This window comes from Orcinus orca, chromosome 3 (genome assembly GCF_937001465.1).
Source record: "Orcinus orca chromosome 3, mOrcOrc1.1, whole genome shotgun sequence".
NCBI lineage: Eukaryota > Metazoa > Chordata > Mammalia > Artiodactyla > Delphinidae > Orcinus > Orcinus orca.
The window spans coordinates 9,075,772-9,100,231 of record NC_064561.1 but is presented as its reverse complement, the minus strand read 5'-3'; the positions used below and the strand labels follow the sequence as shown (position 1 = coordinate 9,100,231).

General features: G+C 47.3%; 1 protein-coding gene across 9 annotated transcripts in view; it reads right to left on the bottom strand.

Annotated features, from left to right (window-relative positions):
• The window catches only part of CACNA1A (calcium voltage-gated channel subunit alpha1 A), a 337,790-nt gene that overhangs the window by 217,583 nt on the left and 95,747 nt on the right, over positions 1–24,460 (bottom strand). For 8 of the 9 annotated variants that reach the window (XM_049708282.1, XM_049708283.1, XM_049708281.1 and 5 more), the window contains exon 3: positions 17,929–18,221. In XM_049708282.1, coding sequence (XP_049564239.1) covers positions 17,929–18,221 — 293 coding nt within the window. Of the gene's footprint in view, positions 1–17,928; positions 18,222–18,653; positions 19,404–24,460 lie in introns of those variants that run through there. The other variant, XM_049708284.1, reaches the window with a different exon arrangement.

The following is a 24,460-nucleotide window of genomic DNA, read 5'->3' as shown; positions in this document are numbered from 1 at the left end:
GACTCTCTCCCCCTCATTAATTTCAGTATCAAACACTCTCAGCATCACAAGTTGTAGGTCTTATTTATTAAATATTTAACTAGGAGAAACCCAGCTGAGATGAAACCTCTCATTTGTGGCAGCCTCAGGAGAGCAGAACACGGGGCCTGCTGCTGGGATTAACTGTGGCTGACGGGTGAAGCCCAGGGTGCCGGAGGGGGACACCGGTGGGGGCAGCCATCATCCCAGAGGTGGAAAGACCCAGAGATAAAAAGAGCTGGGCCTTTTCCTAGTCTCTCTTGGGATGCCGAGAGGTGACGGCGCCAGGGGCAGGACACTTAAAAAAGTCTAAAACCAGAATAGGTAAATCCACAAAGACAGAATGCTGACTAGCAACCAGGGGAAGGAAGGGGATGATGCGGAGTGACTGCTTAATGGTATGGGGTTTCCTTTTGGGGTGATGAAAATGTCTTAGAACTAGATAGAGGTGACAGATGTACAACACTGTGAATGTACTAAATGTCACTGAACTGTACACTTTGAAATGGTTGATGTTGGGCTTCCCTGGTGGTGCAGTGCTTGGGAGTCCGCCTGCCGATGCAGGGGACACGGGTTCATGCCCCGGTCCGGGAAGATCCCACATGCTGCGGAGCGGCTGGGCCCGTGAGCCATGGCCGCTGAGCCTGCGCATCCGGAGCCTGTGCTCCGCAACGGGAGAGGCCACAACGGTGAGAGACCAGCGTACCGCAAAAAAAAAAAAAAAAAAAAAAGAGAAAATGGTTGATGTAGACCATTTGAAAAAGAATAGATACATGTATACGTATAACTGAATTACTTTGCTGTACACCTGAAACTAACACAACATTGTTAATCAACTATACTCCAACATAAAATAAAAATTTTTAAGATAAAATGGTTGATGGTTAACTTTATGTTAAATGAATATTACCTCAATCTTTTTAAAAAAGAAAAAAATCCATTAAAAAATAGAGTTTTGAAAAAAAAATAGAGTTTTGTTTCCTCTACTCCAGCTGTTAGCTCTAAGGCTGCTGATTTCATTTCTTAAAAGTAACATTTATGTAGGAAGTACTTACTATCCACATCCCAGGTCCCCTGCTTAGCACTCTGAACCGTCACATCATTTACACCCACAGTCCTGGGAGGGAGGTGCCGTCAGGTTCCTGGTTTTACAGAGAGGGAATGTGCGGCTCAGAGAGGGTAAGTGGCTTGTCCTAGATCACACAGCTCCAACTCCAGTTCACCTGCTTTCTGAGTGTTCTTGACTACTCGATGCTTTCTGCCAATTCTAGCTGAATCTTAGGATTGAAGTTTGAAAACTGGGGAGTTTTCAGAAGTCCCCGTACCCAGGGACAGCCTTGGACCAGTCTCACCAGCATCTGTGGGGTGAGGCTTGGGGCATCAGCATTTTTAAAACTTTCAGGTAGATTCCAACCTTACCTGGGGGGCGGGGGTGTTGTTGAAATACAGATTGGTACTGAGCAGGTCTGGGATGAGGGATGGAGACTGTGCATTTCCAACAAGCTCCCTCCAGGAGATGCTGTTGCTGCTGGAAGGTTCCGCAGCAGCAAGTCTCAGAACTTGCCATGATGGAATGTACTAATCTCTATGGTCCAGTACAATGGCTACTAGCCACATGTGGCAACAGAGCATCTGAAATGTGGCTGCTGCAACTAAGGGAGTGACTTTTTCAGTTTATTTAATTTTAGCGAATTCTTAAGTGGAAATAGCCATGTGTGGCTAGTGGCTACCTTACTGGGCGTAGCAGGTCTAGACAACCTCCCAGGGAAGAAAGGCACAAGGCATTCAACAGGTTAGAACAAATGATATCCTCGAACTTTAATAAATAACCTAGAGTCTTGAAAATAACCCTGAGCTCGGTCCCTTTGCTTATGTCTTTAAGTGACCCAAAGGGATAAAGGATGAGAAGACATCTTGAGGAGCAAGGAAGTTGGTTCTACTCCATTCTTCCTTTTTTTTTTTCTCTCTTTTAGCATCGCTAACCTGCTTGGAAACTTCACCGGTCCCCTTCAGCAGCCCTACCTTGGGTCTCCCCAAACTACCCCTTTCACTCTCTAGACAGAGTCCTCTATGAAAGTACCTCCAGCCTCACTACAGCTGCTCTTCACTTCTGTGCTTCCCCAGAGTGACCCAACTCAAGCCCACACCTCTCCCCAGGTCTCCTCCTAGCTCAGCTTCTCAGCACCAACACCCTCTGTCTTCACCACCCTGTTGTATCTCCTATCCCTGCTTCATTTTTGCACCACAGCACTTAACCACACCAACTGTATCCTTTAACTGGTCCTTGGTCTGTCTCCCCAGCTAGAATGTTAGCCACACCAGGGCAGGGGTCTGTGTCTGTCTGTGTTTGTGTCCCAGTGCCTGTACTAAGGAGAAAACAAAGACCTTCAGCTACCTGTCGAGCATTTACTCTGTGCCGAGCATGATGTCTGTCATTCACCATTGATTTCATCCTTACAGCATCTCTGGGTGGAAAATATTATTCTGCCCATTGTCAAGATGAAGAAATTGAGGATCACTGAAGTTAAGTAACTTCCCAAAGGCAACATCACTGTCAGAGAGGAACCTAGTGCTGGCTGACCTCAATGTCCCTTCACTCTGTCCCTTAACTATTCCTTTGTACCATCTCTTCCCATAGGCATGCCAACCTCTCTGGAGCACAGATGTTTTCCCAGGCAGGACCTGAGCATCTGCCTCTCTGGGCCTTTGTTCCTGCCATGCCATTACCTGTCCCATGAAGTTTCCCCATATGATAGATGTGTGACCTTGGCAAGTGACTTTACTCTGAGCCTCAGTGTGAACATCTGTCAAGTGGGGGCAAAAATAAACCCACTGAGCCCTTGGGACTGATATTAAGATGAAATCAAAGAGCCTGAGGGCTCATAAGCTCTCCATAAAGAGGGGCTACTAACTCGATTTGAAAAGGCAGTCCGTTTCCATTTTCTCTTGGGATGTGACACTTCGTCTTTACTGGAGATCTGGTGAAATCCCAGACATGAACAAGCACAGGGGCCAAGGAAAGGAAACCCATCGTGAATGTGAAAAATGGTCCAGTTGCTTTTTTTGCGGGGGAAGCGCGGGAGATCCTGTTTGGTCAGTTAAAAGAGCCACGGTGGCACTGATTCTTGGAGAGCTAACTCTTAATCACGTGGTGGCTATCGCACCCTGAAATAAAAGGTGCACCAACAAAGGCACACAGAAACACACACACTATTGTATGGAGGAGAGAGGAAACTAATGCCTAGCCCATAACAATAATGAGGGCAAATGCTTATTTATGACCCACTGTGTGCCAGGCACTGTTCTAAGTGCTGCTTGAGCCTTCTGACAACCCCACGAGGCAGGAACTCATTTTATGCCCATTTTACAGATGAGGAAACTGAGGACCGGGAGTTGAAGTGACTTGCCCAAGATGATGCGGCTGGAAAGAAACAGAGCTGGGATTTGAACCCAGGTAGTCTGGTTCTACAGCCCTCCCTCTTAACCACTATACTGCTTCGAACACAACACAGAGCAACAAAACCCCTCAGTGTCTATAGAACCTGGTGCAACCTCCCCGAAAGATATCTATGAAGAATGTCCCTAGAGAAAACAGAGCCAAGGGTGTGACCAGGGACATCATGAAGGAAACACAGATAGCCCGTATGGATTTGAAAAATGCTCTGCATCTTTGGGAACTGAAGAAATGCACATTGCACCACAAATAGATTCCACTTTTCACTTACCTGATTGGTGAAGATATAAAATCAAGGGCAATCTAGTTGGGCCACATAATCAGGGAAATGGGACCTCGGAGTTTGAAAAGGCACAGACTAACTGTTCCTTGCAGCCTGGCCCCAAAGCCTGACATATGACCCAGATGTGCCACCTCCAGGAATCTGTCCTAAGGAAACAGTCACAGACGTGTGTAAAGACATCAACACAGCGGAGTTCACTGCAGTGTAGCTAGTATTGGAGGAAAAACAGCAGCCCTCAAAACATTGTGTAGACACAAAGGGCGCTATTTTCTTATGGAAAACAAAGTATAGGTGTGCCAGGTGGAAAATGGGAATGATGATCCCATTTCCTTTGGTGTAAAAATCTTCACTGTGGCCCACACAATCTACCCTTGTCACCTTCCTTCCCTCCTCTCCCCTCACTCGCCTGGCACATAGTAGGTGCTCAGTTAACATTTATGAAGGAATGAATTTATCAGAATGCACTCCTTTCCCCCTTCACATCTCTAAGCTAATCTGTCTCAGTGGTGTCCTGGACACGCCCAAGGCCAACCTTGGGTGTGGGGACTAAAGGAACAGAGAACCACTGTCTCCACCAGCAGTACTCACCATGCCAGCAGCCCAAAGAAAGTGAGACACGATTTAAAAACTGGGCAACAGAAGGAGAAGGAGGGAGAAAGGGAGGTTGCAGCAGCTTTCATTCCAACATTTTCCAGCTGAGATTTCCTTCTATATACTCATCTATATTTACATCAACGAATCTGTCAGTAGCAAGCCTGTTGCTGATAGTGTGGGATCTAAAGTTCAGAGAAAGCTGGCTTAGACACCCAGATAGGAAGAGAAACTGTAAGTAAAATTTAAGTAACCCCCAAACTCTAAATCCACCCACTCTCCTCCAAGGAATCCGTGATGTCTTTTACATCAGGATTTCTCATTTCAGCAATATTGACATCTTGGGTTGGATAATTGTTTATTGGGGGTGGGATGAGGGTGCTGTCCTGTGCATTTTAGGATGCTCAGCACATCCGTGGCTTCTATCTGCTAAGTACCAGTAGCACCCCACCCTCCACATTCGTGACAACCCAAAGTATCTCCAGACATTACCAAAAGTCCCCTGGAAGGCAAAAATCACCCCCTGTTCAAAAACACTGTTTTACATGCAGCCTAGGAAAAATTCCAAACCAATCAACTGTTCTTTCCATACTCCTCCTCAGCTTCCTAAATTTCAAGTCACTTGGTCTCAAAATCTCTTTTACATATTCAAGGAAAGTGGTGGCAACAGTTTTAAGACTTGAGTGACATCTCTAGACCAGAATTTTATTTTGAAAATAATCAGCACCTTGGACAGAGATTTATGCACAAAGATGTTTGTAGCGCTGTTGTTTACAAGCAAAACAAACGACTGGGGATGATTACAAGAAGTATGATATATCCATAAAGTGGAATGTCATCAGATATTAACAACAGTCTTTTCTGGGGTTGCTGCCAACCCATACAGCACCACTGTGTGAATTTAAATGACTCCCCTTTTTCAAGTTGTTAGGTCCATCTGTCAAAAAATTGTCATAATATCTTCATTTTGCTAGAACAAGATACTGAAGCTTTCATCATCTGAGAAATTGAAATAATAAATGTACAGCTCTATGATGCCTATGATATGAGATACAATACCCTTGTGCAGTGTGTACTCTGTACAACTATACATGGTAGCCCTGATGTTGCTGTCCAAGGATATCTAGTGGCATGGAAATGTGTTCAGAAAAGCTTATATCCATAAAAATGTATGGAATGTAACCATAAAATGTCACCAGGGACTTCCCTGGTGGCTCAGTGGTTAAGAATCTGCCTGCCAATGCAGGGGACACGGGTTCAATCCCTGGTCCGGGAAGATTCCACATGCCGTGGAGCAACTAAGCCTGTGTGCCACAACTACTGAGCCCGCGAGCCACAACTATTGAAGCCCACACACCTAGAGCCCATGCTCCGCAACAAGAGAAGCCACCGCAATGAGAAGCCTGTGCACCGCAAAGAAGAGTAGCCCCACTTGCTGCAACTAGAGAAAGCCATGTGCAGCAACGAAGACCCAATGCAGCCAAAAATAAACAAAATTAAAAAAAAAATGTCACCAGAGATTCTCTCTGGATAGGAGAGTATACATATATTTTATGTTCTTCTTTGTATTTCAGGTGTTCAGCAAATGAAGAGGATAGGCCTCTTGGAGGATGTGACTTTTGGGCTGAGACCTAAATGAAGAGAAGGAATCAGCCATGGGGAGACCTGGAGAAACAGTGATGCAAGTAGAGGGAAGAGCCAGCACAGATGCCTACAAATGCAAATAAGCTAGCTGTGGGCAAAAAGGGCCAGTGGGGCTGAGACAGAATGGAAGGGGTAGAGAATGGAAGAGATGAGATCAAAGACAAAACAGGGACTAGATCATGAGGGGTCTTGTAGAACCTAGTACATCTGTCATCTGCAATCTCTCGCAGTGAGTAAGCATCTGGGACATTTACCCAACCTACTTGTAAGAGAGATATTCCACTAGCCCACCACTCTTCTCCAATGAAGCAAAATCCAAGGAATTCCACTTTTAGTCCCAGTGCTGAAATAAACAAAACCAGAGTGTTTCCAGAATTTTGATAGTCTTTGTGAAGAACACTGTTTACTTTCCTCATCACTACTCAATTAACAAACACTCATGCATGATATAGTGTGGGAACTGGTGGGGGATGTGAGGAAGGTAAATCACTGTTCCCTACCCTCAAGGAGCTTTCTAAGTAGAGAGTAAGACATAAGCATACATCTTATTGCTTTTCACAAAGCATGCAAGATTCATCTGACATTGAGGGCGGTAAGTGGAGGGACTTGGTCATTCCCAAGCCCATAAGAACACCAAATATCAGAGAGACTGAGAAATGGACACCCACCCTTCCATACACCCTTATATCTAACATCCATCCATCCATTCATCCACCCATCCATCTTTTTACCTGTCAATCCAGTCCAGTCAGTCATCTGCCATCTACTCATCCACTCATGTGTTCACCCATCCATCTTTTCTTTCTTTCATCATCCATCCGTCCACCACTCATCTAGTCACCCACCAATCAACACTTATCCACCCACCTATAACCCACCCAATCACCCATCCATCCAATATGTCCATCTTTTGTTTCTCTCATCTATCCATCCTGCCTTCCTTCATCCCACCTAACCTATTCACCTATTTGTCCAACTGTGCAACCATCCGCAGATCTTTCCATCCACCCATGCATTCAACACTAACTGCAGGAGACGCTTCTCTTCTCTAAACCACAAATATCCATTGATGATCCTTAACTTAAAAGACTCCACTGTGATTAGGAACAGGCCCGACTTAAAATTTTACATTCTAACAACTCTTCCCAAAAGAATTCAAATCCACAAACATTTCTGACTCTTCCCATTTATGCAAGACCCAAATGCTCCAAGTCCTTGCTAGAACTGCACAGAAGCCAGCCTATCCTCACTGGTTTGAAGTCTTTGATGTCTTCAAAGATGGTGCTCTTAAAGCAAGGCTAGAAAGTAGGGTATGGTTAGAGGAAGGGGGAGCTGTGGGCAGACTGGAAAGAGTCTGGCACTGGAGAGAACCTGGCAGTGGGATGTAGAGGATGGGAGAGGAAGTTGATTAGAAAGATAGACAAGGATTTCTGAGATGAGGAAAATTTTGCCTGGGCCTTGGAATCATGGAATTCTAGTATCTACAGTCAACGTGACCCCATGATTGTTTTCCCCTTGGATTATACATTGGAGCGATGGTGGTTTAGTTTATCATCCAGGAGAACGGGTTAACAAGATAGATGCCAGAGAATAACAGAGGTCAAGGGAGTTGAGAGCCTTGACAAGAAAAGGCAGAAGAAGAATAACTAATACTATGTAGAACCTACTATGTGTCACGCACTATTCCAAGCACTGGGTCAGAGAGGTCACCCGAATAAGCCCCCCCTTTCTTCTTTCCACCCATTGATCCATCCATGTATCCGTTGATATGTCAATCCATTTACATATAGACACATAGTGCTAAGTTCCAGGCACTATTTTCTAAGCATAACATGTATTAACTAATTTAATCTTCCAAGATAGGTGCTATTAGAATCCCCAGCGGACAAACTGGGAAACTGAGGCACAGAACGCTCAAATGACTTGAGCAAGGTCACATGGCTAGTGACTAGCAGAGTTGGGATTTGAACCCCAGCCCACTGGCTCCAGAGTCCATGCTCTCAACTCAGCCCTGCTGCTTCTCTACTACTGTAGCAACTGCCAATGCCTAAAACACAGGCTGACTTTCAGAAGACAAGGAAGAACAGGGGCTTCCTGGCTGACCCAGCCCTTAGAATAATGGGTATAGACTGTGAAATGGCTTAGCCAGTGCCTGTCAGATGGCTGGTGTTCCAGAAATGCTGATGAATCTCAGCTGATTCTAGCTGAAGCGACATTCCCAAGTACACAGACTAAAATTAACACCTTGAATTCATTCATTCAAAAATTATTTATTCAGTCCTGCAGCACCGTTCATAATAGCAAAAAAAAAACAAGAAACCTGGAAACATCCCAAATGTCCATCACCCAGGAAAGCGGATAAGAGAGATGAATCTTAGAAATATACAGTTGAGTGAAAAAAAGCCAGTGCAAGTTCCAGAAGGCTAAAAAGCTCAGAAACCACGAAGGTGAAACTTACAGAGTTAAGGCATATTTAAATATGTGGTAAAGCTTTTTTAAAAAGAAAGAAAGAAAGAGAATAAGACACACACAATCCAAGGGTGAGCGGTTGCCTTTGGGGGAGTGAAGTGGGGGAGGGGCAGGAAGTAAAGGCAGGGTGGGAGGATACAGGTAGAGGTAAGTTATTGATCATGTTCTAGTTCAGGGTTCTCCCCAAACCAGCAGCATCAGCGGCATCTGGGAACTTGTTAGAAATGCAAATTCTTATGTTCCACCCCAAACCCCCTGAATCAGAAACTCTGGGGGGCGAAGCCCAGCTACCAGTGTTTCAACAGTCCTCCAGGGGACACTGGTGCACGCCAAGTGCAAGCATCTCTGCCCTAGAGCAGGTGATGCTGACCCTGCCGGGCTGGGGACCACACTTTGAGGACCACTGTTCTAGCTCTTGACTTCGGTGGCGGGTCTACCAGTGTTTCCATATAGTAGTCAAATAAATAAGGAAAAATAAGGAAAAGGAGAGATGATATTGAGAGTGTGCTGTAAACTCAGAACAGGATGAAAGCAGTTGGCTGTTACCCTGAGGTGAAAGAAAACACCCCACAATGATCTATTCAGCCACTGTAGGTACCAAGCACAGGGCCAGAGTGGTGACCACAACCGACCCAGCCCTTGCCGCATGGGAGTATACAGTCTGTCCATTCTGATACTATTTTTTCCCCCATTCTTATACTTTTTACAGAGTGATCATATACACCCCATGCTTTCAGTATCTTTTCATCCTCCAGTTCCCTGGATGGAGGACTACTATGCCCGTTTTACAGATGAAGAGACTGAGCACAGCTACTGGGAGCTAGAGCTGAGATTTGCAACCAGGGGTCCCCTGCCCCCCAAGCCTTTTGCTTCATCTCCACCCTATATTACTTCCCCTCCTCACCTCTTCTCCTCCTTTTTAGCCTCCACCCCTGGTGCTATTGCTCAGACAAGCACATCCCTCCATGGACGCCACAAACATTTCATAGCAGAAAGTGAAGGTCAGCAGAGGTGCCCATGCCCATTATTCTTAATAAAGGAAGTAATAAAGGTCAATGAGATAAAAGAATATGGCAGGTCAGAAACTGTGTAACCCCACACAGAGCAAGTTCTAGGTCTATACCAATGTCTCATTTAAGACGAATATGTTCATTGATTCTTAAGATCAGACTTAGCCCTCCTGCAAACGCCGCTTTATAAAAATACTTTTAAAATTGGTTTAAAATTATATAATATTTTACGCACAGGCCTAAAATGAGAACAGAACTTAACAGCGTGATTATTATTTACTGGCAGGTGGTGACGAAACTGAGTTTCCCTCATTGCTCCCGGGAGGTGGGGGGCGGGCCTCCTAAATAGTGTTATGGGGGGAGGGCTGCTAATCCCAAGTTCCAGGTCCAACCTGAGCAGGGAACACCTTAAAGGAAGACCCAAAAATGCTCCCAGGCTGAAAAGAAGATAAAGCCGCTTCTGACCCAAGAGAGACGACAAAACTTGATCCGTATTTAACTCTGGAATTTCGCGCTTCAGAGCCGGGATCTCTCTCGCATTAGCTGCCTTAAATAAGCAGCTTCCAAAAGCACAATTCATTCCAAGATAAACTCTCAGCTTTTCAGAGGCAAAAAGCTACCTATCTTCTCCTTTCCTGGGCATTGGCACCATCTCTGGCTCCCTTCATCTCTGGAGTGTTAAGAACTCACCAGTAGGGTCACCAACTTCCTTGTTTGCCCAGAACTGCTGGATTTTTCAAGATGCTAAAACCAGGACAGTCCCAGGCAAACTGGGACATCTGGTCACCCTACCCAGACAAGGACTAAAGCCCAGTGGGTTTTGAAACATAAGTTGCTGAGCCCACCCACCTGGATCCCTCTCCTGGAATGTTCCTTGCCTTCTCTATTCTCCCAGGAAGTGAGGGAGAGGGGAGAAAGAAGACAGAAACTGGGGGAAGAGGGGGATGCATTCTAACCCCAAAGCTGAGCAGGGTTCTATTGTTAAACTCTCAGGAGTCACCTGGGGCGGCCACAGCAGCTGTCCTAAGCCTGCAGCCTCCATCCTGGGCTGGACCCTTTGGCTCAGAAGAAGGAGATGGGGGTGGGGGGCGGTGGGCAGGGAAGCTAATTATACATTTTAAAACTCCCTTACCTTGTCACCCACAGAGGAAGGGATCAAGGGAGAGGAAGACAATTTTATCTCAGACCGAAGAGAACAGAAAAATAGGTCAAGTGGGCATACATTTTTCCTCCCTTAAAGCTTCCAGAGAGAAAAGAGAATGCAAATGGGTTACCAAAGGGGAAAGGGGGGGAGGGATAAATCAGGAGGTTGGGATTAACATAAACACACTACTATATACAAAATAGATAAACAACAAGGACCTACTGTATAGCACAGGGAACTCTACTCAATATTTTATAATAACTTATAAGGAAAAAGACTCTGAAAAAAAGAATATATATGTGTATATGTATAACTGAATCACTTTGCTGTACACCTGAAACTAAGACAACGTTGTAAATCAAATATTTCAATTAAAAAAACAAGAGTGGGGCTCCTCTGGTGGCGCAGTGGTTAAGAATCCGCCTGCCAATGCAGGGGACGCGGGTTCGTGCCCCGGTCCGGGAAGATCCCACATGCCGCGAAGCGGCTGGTCCCGTGAGCCATGATCGCTGAGCCTGCGCGTCTGGAGCCTGTGCTCCGCAACGGGAGAGGCCGCGACAGTGAGAGGCCCGCGCGCCGCGATGAAGAGTGGCCCCCGCTCGCCGCAACTAGAGAAAGCCCTCGCACAGAAACGAAGACCCAACACAGCCAAAAATAAATTTAAAAAGTAAATAAATTAATTAAAAAAATATTCTGTGAATGTTTAAAAAAAAAAACAAGAGTGCCACACTCAGATTAATAAATCCAAACTGGCCAGTCAACTGAGGGGCCCTTTGTTCCCACTCCTACCCAGAGAGCCCGGTTTCTAGTCAAAGTTTCCAAAAAGGAACATAACGAGCGAAAAGTGCTCTCCAATATTATGGTTCACGCGTTTTGGAGCTTTCTCCATGCCGGACACTGTGCTGGGCATTTCTCATGCATGACCCCACGTGACCTCCTCCAGAGTCCTCCGAGGAACATGCTATATCAGAAGCAACGTCTTCATCACGTGCATGAGGAAACTGAGGCTCTGATGCCCAAGGCAGCCTGGCTAGGGTGGGCCATTCGAACCTGGGCCTGGCTGACCCAAAGTTCAGGGTGCTTTCCCTCACCTCCCTGTTGTATTTCACAGCACCACCTGGATCCCTCCTGAGGAGCTGAGTTAGCATCCCCAGAAACGGACTAACTGAGGGGCTTCAGGGTCCTGACCATCTCTGGATTGAATCCACCTTCCTGGTGGCGTCTTCCATTGTTGGAGGAGTGCATGTTGTGTGCTTGTTACTGGGGAGGCAATGGCGGGGTGTGTGAACCTAATTCCCAAGTACCCAACAGATGTCCCCCCAAAATCCCCTGAGGGAAGACTCCACTCTCAAGGAACCACTGCTCCCCAATTTCTCAAGCACTAACATTTCAGAGACCTCCTTTGGTCTGATACCCTCATGCACACACACCCCTCCTGTCACTCCAAGATCCACACCTAAAACCCACTGAAAAGCTAAAACGTGGGTACGTAGGTGAATCAGATCTCGAAGATTTGGCAACTGGGTGAAGAGAAGCACTTTTGTCGCTCACTGGGCAAACATTAGTGGAGTGCCTACTGTGCGCCAGGCGTGATGGGGTGGCAGTGGTGGGTAGCATGATGGATATAGGTCTTATGGCCTCAGGGAGCTTGCTTTTCACTGCCGAGTGGCAGGACCAAAGCACCCCCCAACCAGAGACCCCCTTCTCCCACACTGGAGACCCCCCTCCCTTGCTAGACCTCAAACCAGGGCAGGAACAGAGCTACAAATGACATCCTCACCCTTTCTCATTTCTCTGACTGGCACTTAAGGCTACCACTTCCTCTACTTTCTACATATCCACAATCCTTTATGCTAAACCCTCGAGGCCAGACGTGCTCTGGAGCTTAGAACTTGGTGGTTTTTTTTTTTTTTTTTTTTTGCGGTACGCGGGCCTCTCACTGTCGTGGCCTCTCCCTTTGCAGAGCACAGGCTCCGGACGCGCAGGCTCAGCGGCCATGGCTCACAGACCCAGCCGCTCCGCGGCATGTGGGATCCTCCCGGACCAGGGCACGAACCCGTGTCCCCCTGCAACGACAGGCGGAGTCTCAACCACTGCGCCACCAGGGAAGCCCAGAACTTGGTGTCTTTAAAGGGATCACAGGGATGGGAATGTAAAATGGCACAAGCATTTTGGAAAACAGTTTGGCGGTCTCTTATAAACACATACTTACCACATAACCCAGCAATCCTACTCCTGGGTATTTATTTCCCCAAGAGAAATAAAATGTACGTTCCCAAAGTTCCCACTAAAATCCATCCACCAATGTTTACCTCAGCTCTATTCATAATCGCCCAACCTGGAAACACCCCAAATCTCCTGGGAAGTGGATGAACAGTCTCCAGTCCAGGCGTCCCATAGAATATTACTCAGCACTCCAAAGAATGAGCTACCGATACACACACAGCAACATGAATGGATCTCAAAGGCTGCGTGAAGGAAGCCAGAATCCGAAGACTACATACGATATGATTCTATGTATACGACCTCCTAGAAAAGGCAAAACTGTAAGGATGGAGAACAGATCAGTGCTTGCAAGGCACTTGGGTAGGGGGGTGCTGACTCAAATGGTCACTAGGGGATATTGTGGGGTAATGGAACGGTTCCACATTTTGATTTGGGTGGTGGCTACATGCCTGCATGCATTTGTCAGACTCTGAGAACTTTACGCTTAAAAGGGTGAATTTTGCTGGAAGTAATTTATACCGCAATAAACCCGGTCTTTGAGAAAAAGGAAAAGAAGATAACAGGATGCATCTATGATGTGACCTGGATACTCCAAGTGTAACCCATGTACTAGCAGCATGGGCAATCCTTAGAGACTTGTTGGAAAAGCAGAATCCCAGACCCCACCCCAAACCTGCTGGACCAGAGTCATCATTTTAACAAGGCAATCCTCACACTCGGGAAAGTTTGCAAAGTGCTACCACGTATACGTTAACACTCCCACTGGGTCTGCCGGAGCAGCACCCCATGCTCAAGCATATCTACTGTTTCCTCAGTGAAATACACCAAAATGCACACCACGTGGGATAAATTTAAGACTGTAACTTAAGCATATAAATTTGCGTCAGTTCAAGGTAGTTTTTTAACCCCTACATGAGCTGATCTTTCGGTTTTCAGAGCTTTTTAGATTTGGGGATTGCGGAGGAGGAATCGCACCTTTGCAGCGGCGGGCGGTGGGGGGGGGGACCCAAGGGGAAAAAACCATGCTAATTCCTACTTCCCAGAGTTTTGCCCTTCTGGAAGTACCTGCCACGCTGATCTAGTAGAAGAATTATACAGTCATTCTTTCCTGCCCTTCTAGCACAAGCTAATTTTCAGGGTGGGCCAAGACTCTGATGAGGTGAGTGAGGGGTTGAGTGCCAATCAGCCAGTGTCCGTGGGTTACCTGATGTGATGGGACTCTGGGTTTCTTGTGAAGAGTCCTGAAAACAAGGGTATGAAAGCCCGGAATCCTGCAAGCACTTCAGGAGAAGGAGCGTGATAACACAGACCTGAGTCCGCGGCCCAAATTCCTACACCACGCTCAGCGCAAGATCTGCTGGCATCAGCAGGACTGGGGGAAGATGACATTCACATTGGCGCTTGGTAGCGCGTCAGAAGGAGCAAGCGGCATTAAGTGGGGGCTCGAGGAAGGTTGACAGATGCGCCTTATTGAGCTGACAGATTTGAGCTCTTCAGAAGCCATCGTCAGAGGCCGTCACAGCCATATTTAAATCAGACTTCCAGTCGAGGAGAACACGGAACCAAGGTGTGTGATCCAGACAGCTTTGCTGCCTGGAATCCTTCAAGAGTGCAAAGCACCGATGGAAATCTGAACATCAAAGATTTCCATTTGGGTCTCCTGACTTAGAGAAAAATGAAATTCATGAGAACCCCTGAATTCTCACTGATGGCTTCAAGCTTGAGCTCCCGAGGAAAGTGGGGTGCAGAAGGGGAAGGAATCACAGTGGCAAAGTGCCTGTGACCATGGGGAATGCAAGGTTGCACCCTCCCTCCACCAGCGTACCATGCTGGAATCTGCATTTGGAAGTAACACTCTTAGGCCCTCAGAGCACACAGCCAAGTTCACGGAACGGCCACTGACTGACTCCTCCCCGTGACGGTGAAGAACCTGCTTTGCCCACTCACCTGCAACCCTCAGTAAATGCCATTTCCAAATACATGTTCCGCGACATGCACATCAAAGAACGGCAGTGGCAATTCCACTCCTAGGTATAAACTCAAGAGAAACGCCTCCCCAGAAAGCTCAACCAAAGACATGCGCAATCTGGAGATCACTCAAATGGCCCTCAACTGTGGAACGGAGAAGTATGTTGTGGGAGAGTCAAACAATAAAATATCACACAGCGATGAGAGGGAACAACCCACAACGACCCACAGTGACACGGATGCATCTCACAGACGGACTGTTGAGAAAAAAAAAAAAAAAAGCCCGGCACAAAAGAACACGGCCTCTGACTCCATTTACAGGAGGCTCAAAAGGAGGCCAAATGAACCCATGGGGTCAGAAGTCGGGGTAGCGGTAGCCCTTATCGGGGGGAGTAACTGGGAGGGGGCAGGAGGGGACTTTCTGGGGAGCTGGTTACATTCTTTTCCTTGACCTGGGTGCCAGTGGCATGAATGTTCACTTAACTAATCTGGACTTGAGTTATATACTTTCCCATGTGTGTATATATATACATTAGACTTTATTTTAAAAGTTCTAGGGCTTCCCTGGTGGCACCGTGGTTGAGAGTCCGCCTGCCGATGCAGGGGACGCGGGTTCGTGCCCCGGTCCGGGAGGATCCCACATGCCGCGGAGCGGCTGGGCCCGTGAGCCATGGCCGCTGAGCCTGCGTCCGGAGCCTGTTGCTCCGCAACGGGAGAGGCCACAACAGTGAGAGGCCCTGAAAAAGTTCTAAATAAGTACTTAAACACTTTTCTTTAATGGCAGAAATATTTAGATACTCAAGTCCATGTTCTCCCCTGGTACCCTGACTCCTTGGTGTTTCCACACTCCATTTCTTTGCATTGGCCCAAATTGCCCTTATCTAGCCCCCCATCTCTCTGTCCCCTCCCCTCTCATCACCTCCCCCCCCCAGAGAAAGCTCAGTCCTGGATGACTCTGGTTGGTGACAGATCGGGGGATGGAGAGCTTTCCCTTTGAGAGTGGGGCTATAGAATGTGTTTGCTGCCTCAGGCCAAAGAGAGAACAAAAACTGGCTGCAAAAAGCAAAATGCACAAACTCATCACAAAGCTCCCAAGAGCAAGAAAGCCAAAGAAAACCTCTAAAGGACTGAGTGCTACCAGTTCACCTGCATCCCTCTCTTAAGATCCCTCCTTCCGAGGGACTGTTGCCATCCCTTCCCTCCCCAACAGCCCTCTGATCTGCAGGATTCAGGCTGGACCGGGGTGAGCTAAGGACACATTAGGATTCCCACCTTCTTCCTTTCCTCCTAGTAGACTCCAAATCCAGGCTCCAGAAGGCGATCTAAAGCCATTTTCAACACGGAAACCTGTCAGCCCAGTGAATCCCTCCTGGACACCCCTGAGTTATCTGATCTTGCGCACGTTGACACATTGCCATTCTCCATGCCTCCCCCCACTCCTCCAGGGATTGGGGGGAGACAGGCAGAGTGATTACAAGACCCCTGAGCATTTCAACAGATAATCACAAGGTTGAAACTTAGGAGGCAAAGACTTGGCTCCTGCCTTGGGCACCAATCAAAATGACATCGTGGTTAGGGGTACACCCCTCCAAAAAGACAGCAGCTGAACCTCTTAATTTTCACCACCCTAGAAGCAGACTGCCCACACACACTCCAAAACCTCAGAGGCCTCTGTTACAGTTTCCGGACCCAGTAGCCAAAATCCTGCTCAATTCTGGTCCCCCCTAAAAGTGAATCCACCAGCCAACGTGTTCCTCAAATAAGCAAGCCCAGGACCACCTGGGGCTCAGCCCTGTTGAGTATATACCTGTCAAAACCATACACAAAAAGGATGGGGGCTCATCAGTGAAGCCCACGGGCCCAACCAGCCCCATTCGTTTTTACTCCGAGGGCAGCCAGTTGGAACCGAGCCGAGGAGCGGCACATTTGGGCACGGCACGGTGGCCAGTCAGCCTGGGAAGCAGGGTTCGTCCCCCTACTTGGAATCTGGGTCATGCTTAGATAACTGCTAGAAAGCCCGACTAATTACCCATCCTTGCCTCCCTACATCTCAACAGATGTTAAGCCCTCCTCAAGGTTTATTTCAAGCAGGCACGAATTTAAAGAAACACAAGGGGATCCGGATTTTGGTAGCATCTCAGCAGAGGAAAATGTGTACTCCACTTTCTTCCTCTGGGTCTTTAATTTAAAAAAAAAAAAAAGGCATTTACCTGCCCAAGATGTCCACATGGATGCTGACTCTCCTGGTGTCCCCTCCCGGGTCTCTAGGGTGGAAGAAGCAGATTCCAACCCAAGGCCTAACACGGCACCCTAGGAAGGACCCAGCACCTCGTTTTCTCTTGTCCTATCTTTCTTATTGAAGTAGCCCATCCTGGGTCTTCCAGGTCAGGGCCCCAGATGGGGCAAATGGGATGTTTTCTACACCTCAAAAGATGATGAGGTCCCTAATCAGTGGGTGGAAGGAAATGGAACCTGCAGACATGGGGAATAATAAAATGCCCCCCATCCCTTCCTGGCCAGCGGTCCATCCCGAGATATTAATTCTGGTCAGTGCTGGCCCCTCAGTGTGAAGACCACGTGCTCTCCCACTGGCTCTTGGCCCTGGGAACCCCTAGGCACCCTCCTTGAGGGCAGCCCCCAACCTCGGGCAAGCAGGGGTGGAGAGGCCTGAGAGCTGGGACTGGGCTCCAGCTCTGGAGGCAACCGTGGATTCCGGCGAGGGGCGGCTAAGGAAACCCAGCCAAGGACCCCATGCTTCCTCTGCCCTGGGCAGAGTGCTCAGGCCCCGGCCTGGTCTACGCTCATTCGGGGAGAACTCTGACCCATCCGGAACTGGCTCTAAAGGCCCCTGTACGACCCCAGGGCCCAGCCCTCATTCTGAAATCGGTCCTTGGGCGGAATCCACTCCCCCGGCGCCCACAACCCCAAGCCTCCACGGTACCTCAACCCAGCTCGGGGTGGAGAGATGCTCCACACTCCTCCCCGGTGCCCCCTCTCCCAGCCCCTGGAAGACCACCCCCCCCCCCGCCTCCCATCAACCCCCGGGTCTCTCCCAGCCTGGAAGAGGGGAAGCGAGGGAGGAGGGGGAGGCGCAGTTGCCGGGGTTTGGGCAAAGGATATGGCCATTCGGTGATCTTTTTGGCGTATTTTCTCACCACGTTGTCCTCGCTGAAGAGGAATAGAGACCGGTTGACCGTGAGGCAGTTCTGTCGGACGGGGATGGGGTTGTACAGGGCCATGGTCCGCGCTCTCTGCGCCATTGATTGCTTGTACATCCTTTGCGCCCCGGGCTGCCCGCCCTGCCGGCTGCCCCCGGCTCCTCGCCCGCCTCCGGCGCCCACGACCACCCCGGCGGCTGCCCCGGAGCCTCCTCCCCCGTAGCGGGCCGGCATCTCGTCTCCGAAGCGGGCCATTCTGCAAAGAGCAAAGGGCTCCGGGTTACGCTGCGGCGAACGATGCGGAAGACGCCGCAGCCGCCGCCGCCGCCGATGCTGATGCTGATGCTGCCGGGGCTGTGAAGACGGCGGCTGGAGCTGCGACTGCGGAGACGCTCCACGGCCCAGCCCATCGGGCGGCGGCGGCTCGGCGCCTCGGGTCGGGGGCTCACAAGGCGGCTGCCCGGCCCCAGCCGGGGATAGCAGCTCGGGACATCTTCCTGGCTGACCCCAGAGAAGGAGGGGCTGGAGGAGGGTGCGGGGGCGGGGCGCGGGGGCCGGGGAGGGGGGGAGGGGAGAGGGAAGCAAGGCAAAAAATAACCGAGGAAGAAATCCAGGCAATCCCCAGTCCACCCACTCCGGAAGGGAAAAAAAAAAAAAAAAAAAACACAGTTAAAAAAAAAAAACGCACACCCCCTTTAAGACTCGAACGGTTTGCAAAGGACGCCCCCCGGGACGCAGTGGAAGCTTCAAATTCCTCCGAGGTCCGGGTCAGGCTGGCATCTTGCAAAAGGAGTGCGCTCGGCTCTTTAAAAACATTTTTTGTTAAAAAAATAAAAATAAAACCCAAGTCTTTGCTGGGGGGTGGGGGGAAGGCAGCCCCCCAAATTTAAAAATCCCCCTTTCTGTTTTGCTTGAGTTCCTAGACCTTAAAAATGCTGGAAGATCTGTAGCCAAATAAATGAAATTAAATTAAAATTAAGAGTATTAAGGAAAGAAGGGGAGGGGGGAGGGAAACGCTCCGAAGGGCTCTTAAGGAGTCTTGAAGCCGCAGGGTCCGGGTGTTGTTTTTTTTTTTTTCTTCCTGAATCACCAGCGGCTGCCTCTTCTGCTCACGAAGGAGTGTGAGTGTGCGTGTGCGCGCAGCGTTTCGCTCAACCGTGCCTCATCTTGGGGTTAAATTGCAGCAATGAAATCCTGAAAATTCCCAACAGGAGGAAAAAAAAACCAAGAGAAAGAGGGAGAGAGGTATGCGCCGTTCGTTTAGCCACTCAATAGCTGCTCCCGGATGCTGCAATGCCTAGCGTCCATCGCCCCCCCCCCGCCCCCCAATGCCTCCTCTTCCTTCTCTAGGTTTTGCTAAAATAAGACTGATGTGGAGGGGTGGGGGGAAGAGGAAGTAAGCGTGGGGGGGGCGTGGGGGGGGAAATGGGCGCAAAGGTCTGAACCACTGGCCAGCGAGGCTCCAAAGAGGAGCGATTGATGAGTTTAACGGGAGAAAGACCCACCCAAAGTGTCGGCACATGATGGCCCGCGACCAATCGCGGAGGCGCGAAGGGACCTGTCTCAGCGGAGTTTTGTGGGGGAGAGAGGGGAGAGCCGGATGGTCGGGAGGCAAGGGGGAAGTTGGGACGACAGATTCCTCCTCCCTTGGGAGGAAACCTTGCTTTTCAGCGGGTTCCATTTCGGTTGCAGACAGCCGGACGCTCCCAGCACTTTGCAAGGAGAAGGAGGGAGGAAGAAAGGAAGAAACTTAAAGGTAGAAAAGGAAGGAGATTCGAGTCTAGAGGTGCAGTGAGTCCTCTACACAAATTTGCTCTATTTAGCAAAAGACAAATTTTAAAAACTGGGAGAATGGTTTGGTGGTACTTCTGTGAAAGTTTCAAATCGGCCCTGCAAGCTGGAATGAAAGATTGACCCCCATCGTCGGAAAAACCCCAGAGGTGGCAAATCTTAACTGCCAGGGGCGGATAACTAACCAGGTCCTACTTGGCTGGATAAAGCTTCTGGCGTATATATGTTGCATGGTGTTCGCTTCTCTCCAGAGCCACTACAGTTTTATTTCCCATTCCCCTTTTTGTATTGTGAAAGTGAAAACACACAGGAAAATACTCAAAGCATAAATGTACAGTGTAAGAATTTGCTGTGAAACTAGCACTCATGGAACTAACACCCAGGTCCAGAGCTGGCTCCCCGGAAACACACATGTGCCCAATTCCCTCAGCAATAATCACATCCTGACTTTATGGTATTAATAGCCTTGCTATTCTTTATACTTCTACTACTTTATTGTGCATTCCTAAACAATACAGTTCCACTTTGCATCTTTTTGGATTTTATATGAATATAAGCATCCGTATATATTCTATGATGTTTGGTTTCTTTGGTTCAACATTATGTCTTTAACAGAGAACAGACTTGTGGCTGCCAAGGTGGCAGGGGAGGGGTGGGAGAGGGATGGATTGGGAGTTTGGGATTAGCAGATGCAAACAATTATATAGAGAATGGATAAATAACAAGGTATCCCTGTTGTTTATCCAAGGAATATAGCACAGGGAGCTATATTCAATATCTTGTGATAAACCATCATGGAAAATAATATGAAAAAGAATGTGTATATGTGTATAACTGAATCATTTTGCTGTACAGCAGAAATTAACACAACACTGTAAACCAACCGTATTTCAATAAAATAAAATTGAAAAAAACATTATGTCTTTAAGATTCATCTGCTGTTGTCACATGTCGCTGCGATTGATTCGCTTTCACTGCTGTATGGTATTTCAATAAAAGAGTAAGCCACTATCTGTTTATCCATTATCTTGTTGATGGACATCTAAGTTGTTTCCAGTTGAGGCTCTTAGACATTCCTGCCTTGAATGATCCTGGCACCTATAAATATGCATTTCTGTAGGAATAGCCTTAAGTGTGAAATTTCTGGGTCACAAGGTAGCATATCAAAGGTTTGTAAGATGTCACCAAACTGTCGTCCAAAGTGGATGTACCAAGAAACTGTCGAATTTTTGCAAAAGCAATATATTGACTAGAAGGTAGGGGTGATAGAGAGGAAGGGGAAGAGGATGAAGAAGACAAATATTTTTTCAAGGCTTAGCTGGTTGACTCCTATTTAATGTCCTCCCCCATCAGTATATGAGTTCATTTGAAACATACTAGAAAAGATGATATGTCTTTACATATATTCCCCATTCTGTGCCTACGGGTAAGCCTTTACAGGTTACCTGTAGCACTTTTAAGATTTCCTAACTTGTCAAGGTATGGACAAAATGATTAAACCAAGAGTGATCAGAGTTGCAAGGAAATGGGATGTGTAGGATTCTCAATAAATATTAATGATTTTTGTACTTGATGTTTCAGATTTCAAAGGCAAATGACAGTTAATATGAATCAAGAAGTAATCCCACGTTCATGGATATGAACAGCCAGTCATATAAGAAGGCTGCCTTGTGCAAAGTGAACTTACACATAACCTGTTATGATGGACTTTCCCAAGAAGACAGTTGAGTTTCATATAGCATAAGCATCACCTACAGAGATTTCTAAAGACCCAGAGCTTTTCAGAAAAGAGTAACCTCTCACTGAGAAAGTCCTCACAGAGATAAAGCATCTACAAGTCTTCATAGAAGCCCCACTTTACAAGTGAAAACATTGAGGCTGAGAGAGATTTTAAAACATGCCCAGGTCACTGACATGGATCTGAAACTCCTTCTGACTCTGTTGGGTGGAAGTAATTGGATACAAACACTTTGGGAAACTGGTCATTTCTTCCAATGCTGGACCCTGTGAATACCCTGTGACCCGGCATCAGCGCTTCTAGGTACAAACCCAGGAGGAATGAGGACATAGGTCCACTAAAAGACACTCCCTGGAACGTGAACAGCATCATATTCATACTAGTTAAAAATTGGAAACTTCCCAAATATCTATCGATAGCAGAACAGATCAATACTCTGTGGAGCACTTGCACAGAGAGCCTTCTGCAGCAACAAGAATGGACGATCAGAAGCTACACACAAGTGCACGGATGAAACTCACAAACACGATTTTGTATCAAAGAAGCCAGGCATACGATAGAACGTGGTGTGTAATTTTTGTTATATAAACTTCAAAATGGGCAAAATGAATCTATGCTTTAGAAGTTGAAGTAGCCATCACCCTTGAGGGTAGAGGAGTAATTGGCACAAGGGGGGGGAAGCTTCTAGAATCTTCTCGATTGAAGTGGTAATTATACAGGTGAGTTCACTTTGTAAAAGTTGTGCCTTTTGAAAGTTTTCATTGAGCTGTGCACCTATAAGTTGTGCAGTTTTCTGGGTGTTCTCTACTTCAACAGAAAATGTTTGTAATGCTTCTGAATGTAGATCCCAGGTAGCACCACTTGTCACAGTGATCTGTGATAATTCTCCTTGTGGACTTTAACCATGAAGTCTCTACAACAAACTCTGGCCGCCTTTTTACCAGACGACAAAGAAAATCTTCCAAGACACCCTAACCCAAGCCTAGACAGCAGACAAGCTGGCTGTATGTCAGAAATGCCTGCAAAGTGTTGTCAAAATTCTGATTCCTGGGCCCTCCCTCTCCCCTGATTTTCATTCAGCAAGTCAGTGGGGGTACATCCAGGTTTGCTAATCACTGCTCTGGAAGGGACAAACTTATTATCCCTATCTTGGCATTCTCTAAAGTTATCAATCGTGATGGTGTTGGCATTTTTGGTGGAACAGTTTTTGCTGTTTGAGTCTGTCTGGTGCATTGTGGGTTGTTGAGCACCCCTGGCATATGCCCACTGGGGGTCAGTAGCACTCTCAGTCTTGTGAAAAGCAAAGATACCCACACATATTTCCAAATGACCCCTGTCAAGGTGGCAGAAGAATCTATGCTTTCTTCTCACCAAATGGCATTCCCAAAGCTTGCTTAACCTTGAAGTTTGACATGTTGGAGTTCCTCTCTCTTTCCTCAGAATCTTCCAAAGTCTTCCAACCCTCTCAATTGCTCTACTTCCCTTTTCTGGAAAGAAATCAACTCGCGCACCCTAAAGTGTGACAGGGACCCAGGTGCGTTATCCTAATGGATTCACTTTACAGAGAATGAAAGATTTATATAGCCAAAGGAATGAATCCCTAATATTGGAATCTTACATATCACCTAGCAGATGGAAATGGATGGGCAAGAAATCTTCATAGGCTCCTCAAATGACTGCAGTAGGTAGTTCCTTGCCCTCTTTCCACCATTAATCCAAATTAGTAATGTTGATCAGGTAGAAAGATTTAGAATCTCATTAACATTGCAGACAGAAGCAGTTTAACAAGAGGCCTCCAGAAATCAGTCTCAGCCATTGGTTCTAATCTTTAACACATCTGCCAGCTGGAGACTTAATTTATCAATCAGCAGTAGCACTACCATACTGGCTCTGAGAATTATATTCAATTGAACAGGGCTAGCAACTCTGAAATAAATGCCCCAAATAAATAGCTGCAAATCACATTCATTTGGCTGCTAAAACAATGAACAACTAATCCAGTCATTTTGAGTTGCAAGAATGGATCAGCCAAAAGACATTTGGTCTCTGCCTTCTAGTCTGGATACCCATTGAGAATGAGTACCAAGATCTTTGGGAGATGGAGGGTATAAACAACAAAAACCAAATCTGATAATCCAGATATTTGCAGATCATGATGTAGGCACTCAAGCGTGAATCCGGAGATGGACTGTGGCTGTCACTCCAGGCATAATATTGCACAGCAGTATGTGCCCTGCAAATTTCCAAAACCAAATGAGACAGAGTCACATTCTGGATGCAGACCTGGGTACAAATCCTAGCTCTAATACTTCCTAGCTGTGTGCTCTCGGAAAAGTGCTTAGCCTCTCTGAGCCTCAGTTTTTTTATGTAAAATAGAGACGTGACTCCTTACCCCACAGATTGCTGTAAGGATTAATTAAGATCAAGCAGGTAAGCATGCACAATGACTAGTATATAATAAGCAAACAAGAATGATGGTAGGGGGACTTCCCTGGTGGCGCAGTGGTTAGGAATCCGCCTGCCAATGCAGGGGACATGGGTTCGAGCCCTGGTCTGGGAAGATTCCACATACCATGGAGCAGCTAGGCCCGTGCGCCACAGCTACTGAAGCCTGCATGCCTAGAGCCCGTGCTCTGCAACAAGAGAAGCCACTGCAATGAGAAGCCTGCGCACCACAAAGAAGAGTAGCCCCTGCTCGACGCAACTAGAGAAAGCCCGAGCACAGCAACAGAGACCCGGTGCAACAACAACAACAAAAAATTTTTAATATGATGGTAAATAGATTTTTTAAAAATCACCAGAGTCTGGAGAGATATTTCATGTTCATGGATAGGAAGACTCAATATTGATAAAGGACTGTTATCCAAAATATAAAAAGAACTCTTAAAACTCAATAATAAGAACAAACCTGATAATTAAATGAGCCAAAGACCTTAACAGACACCTTGCCAAAGAAAATATACAGA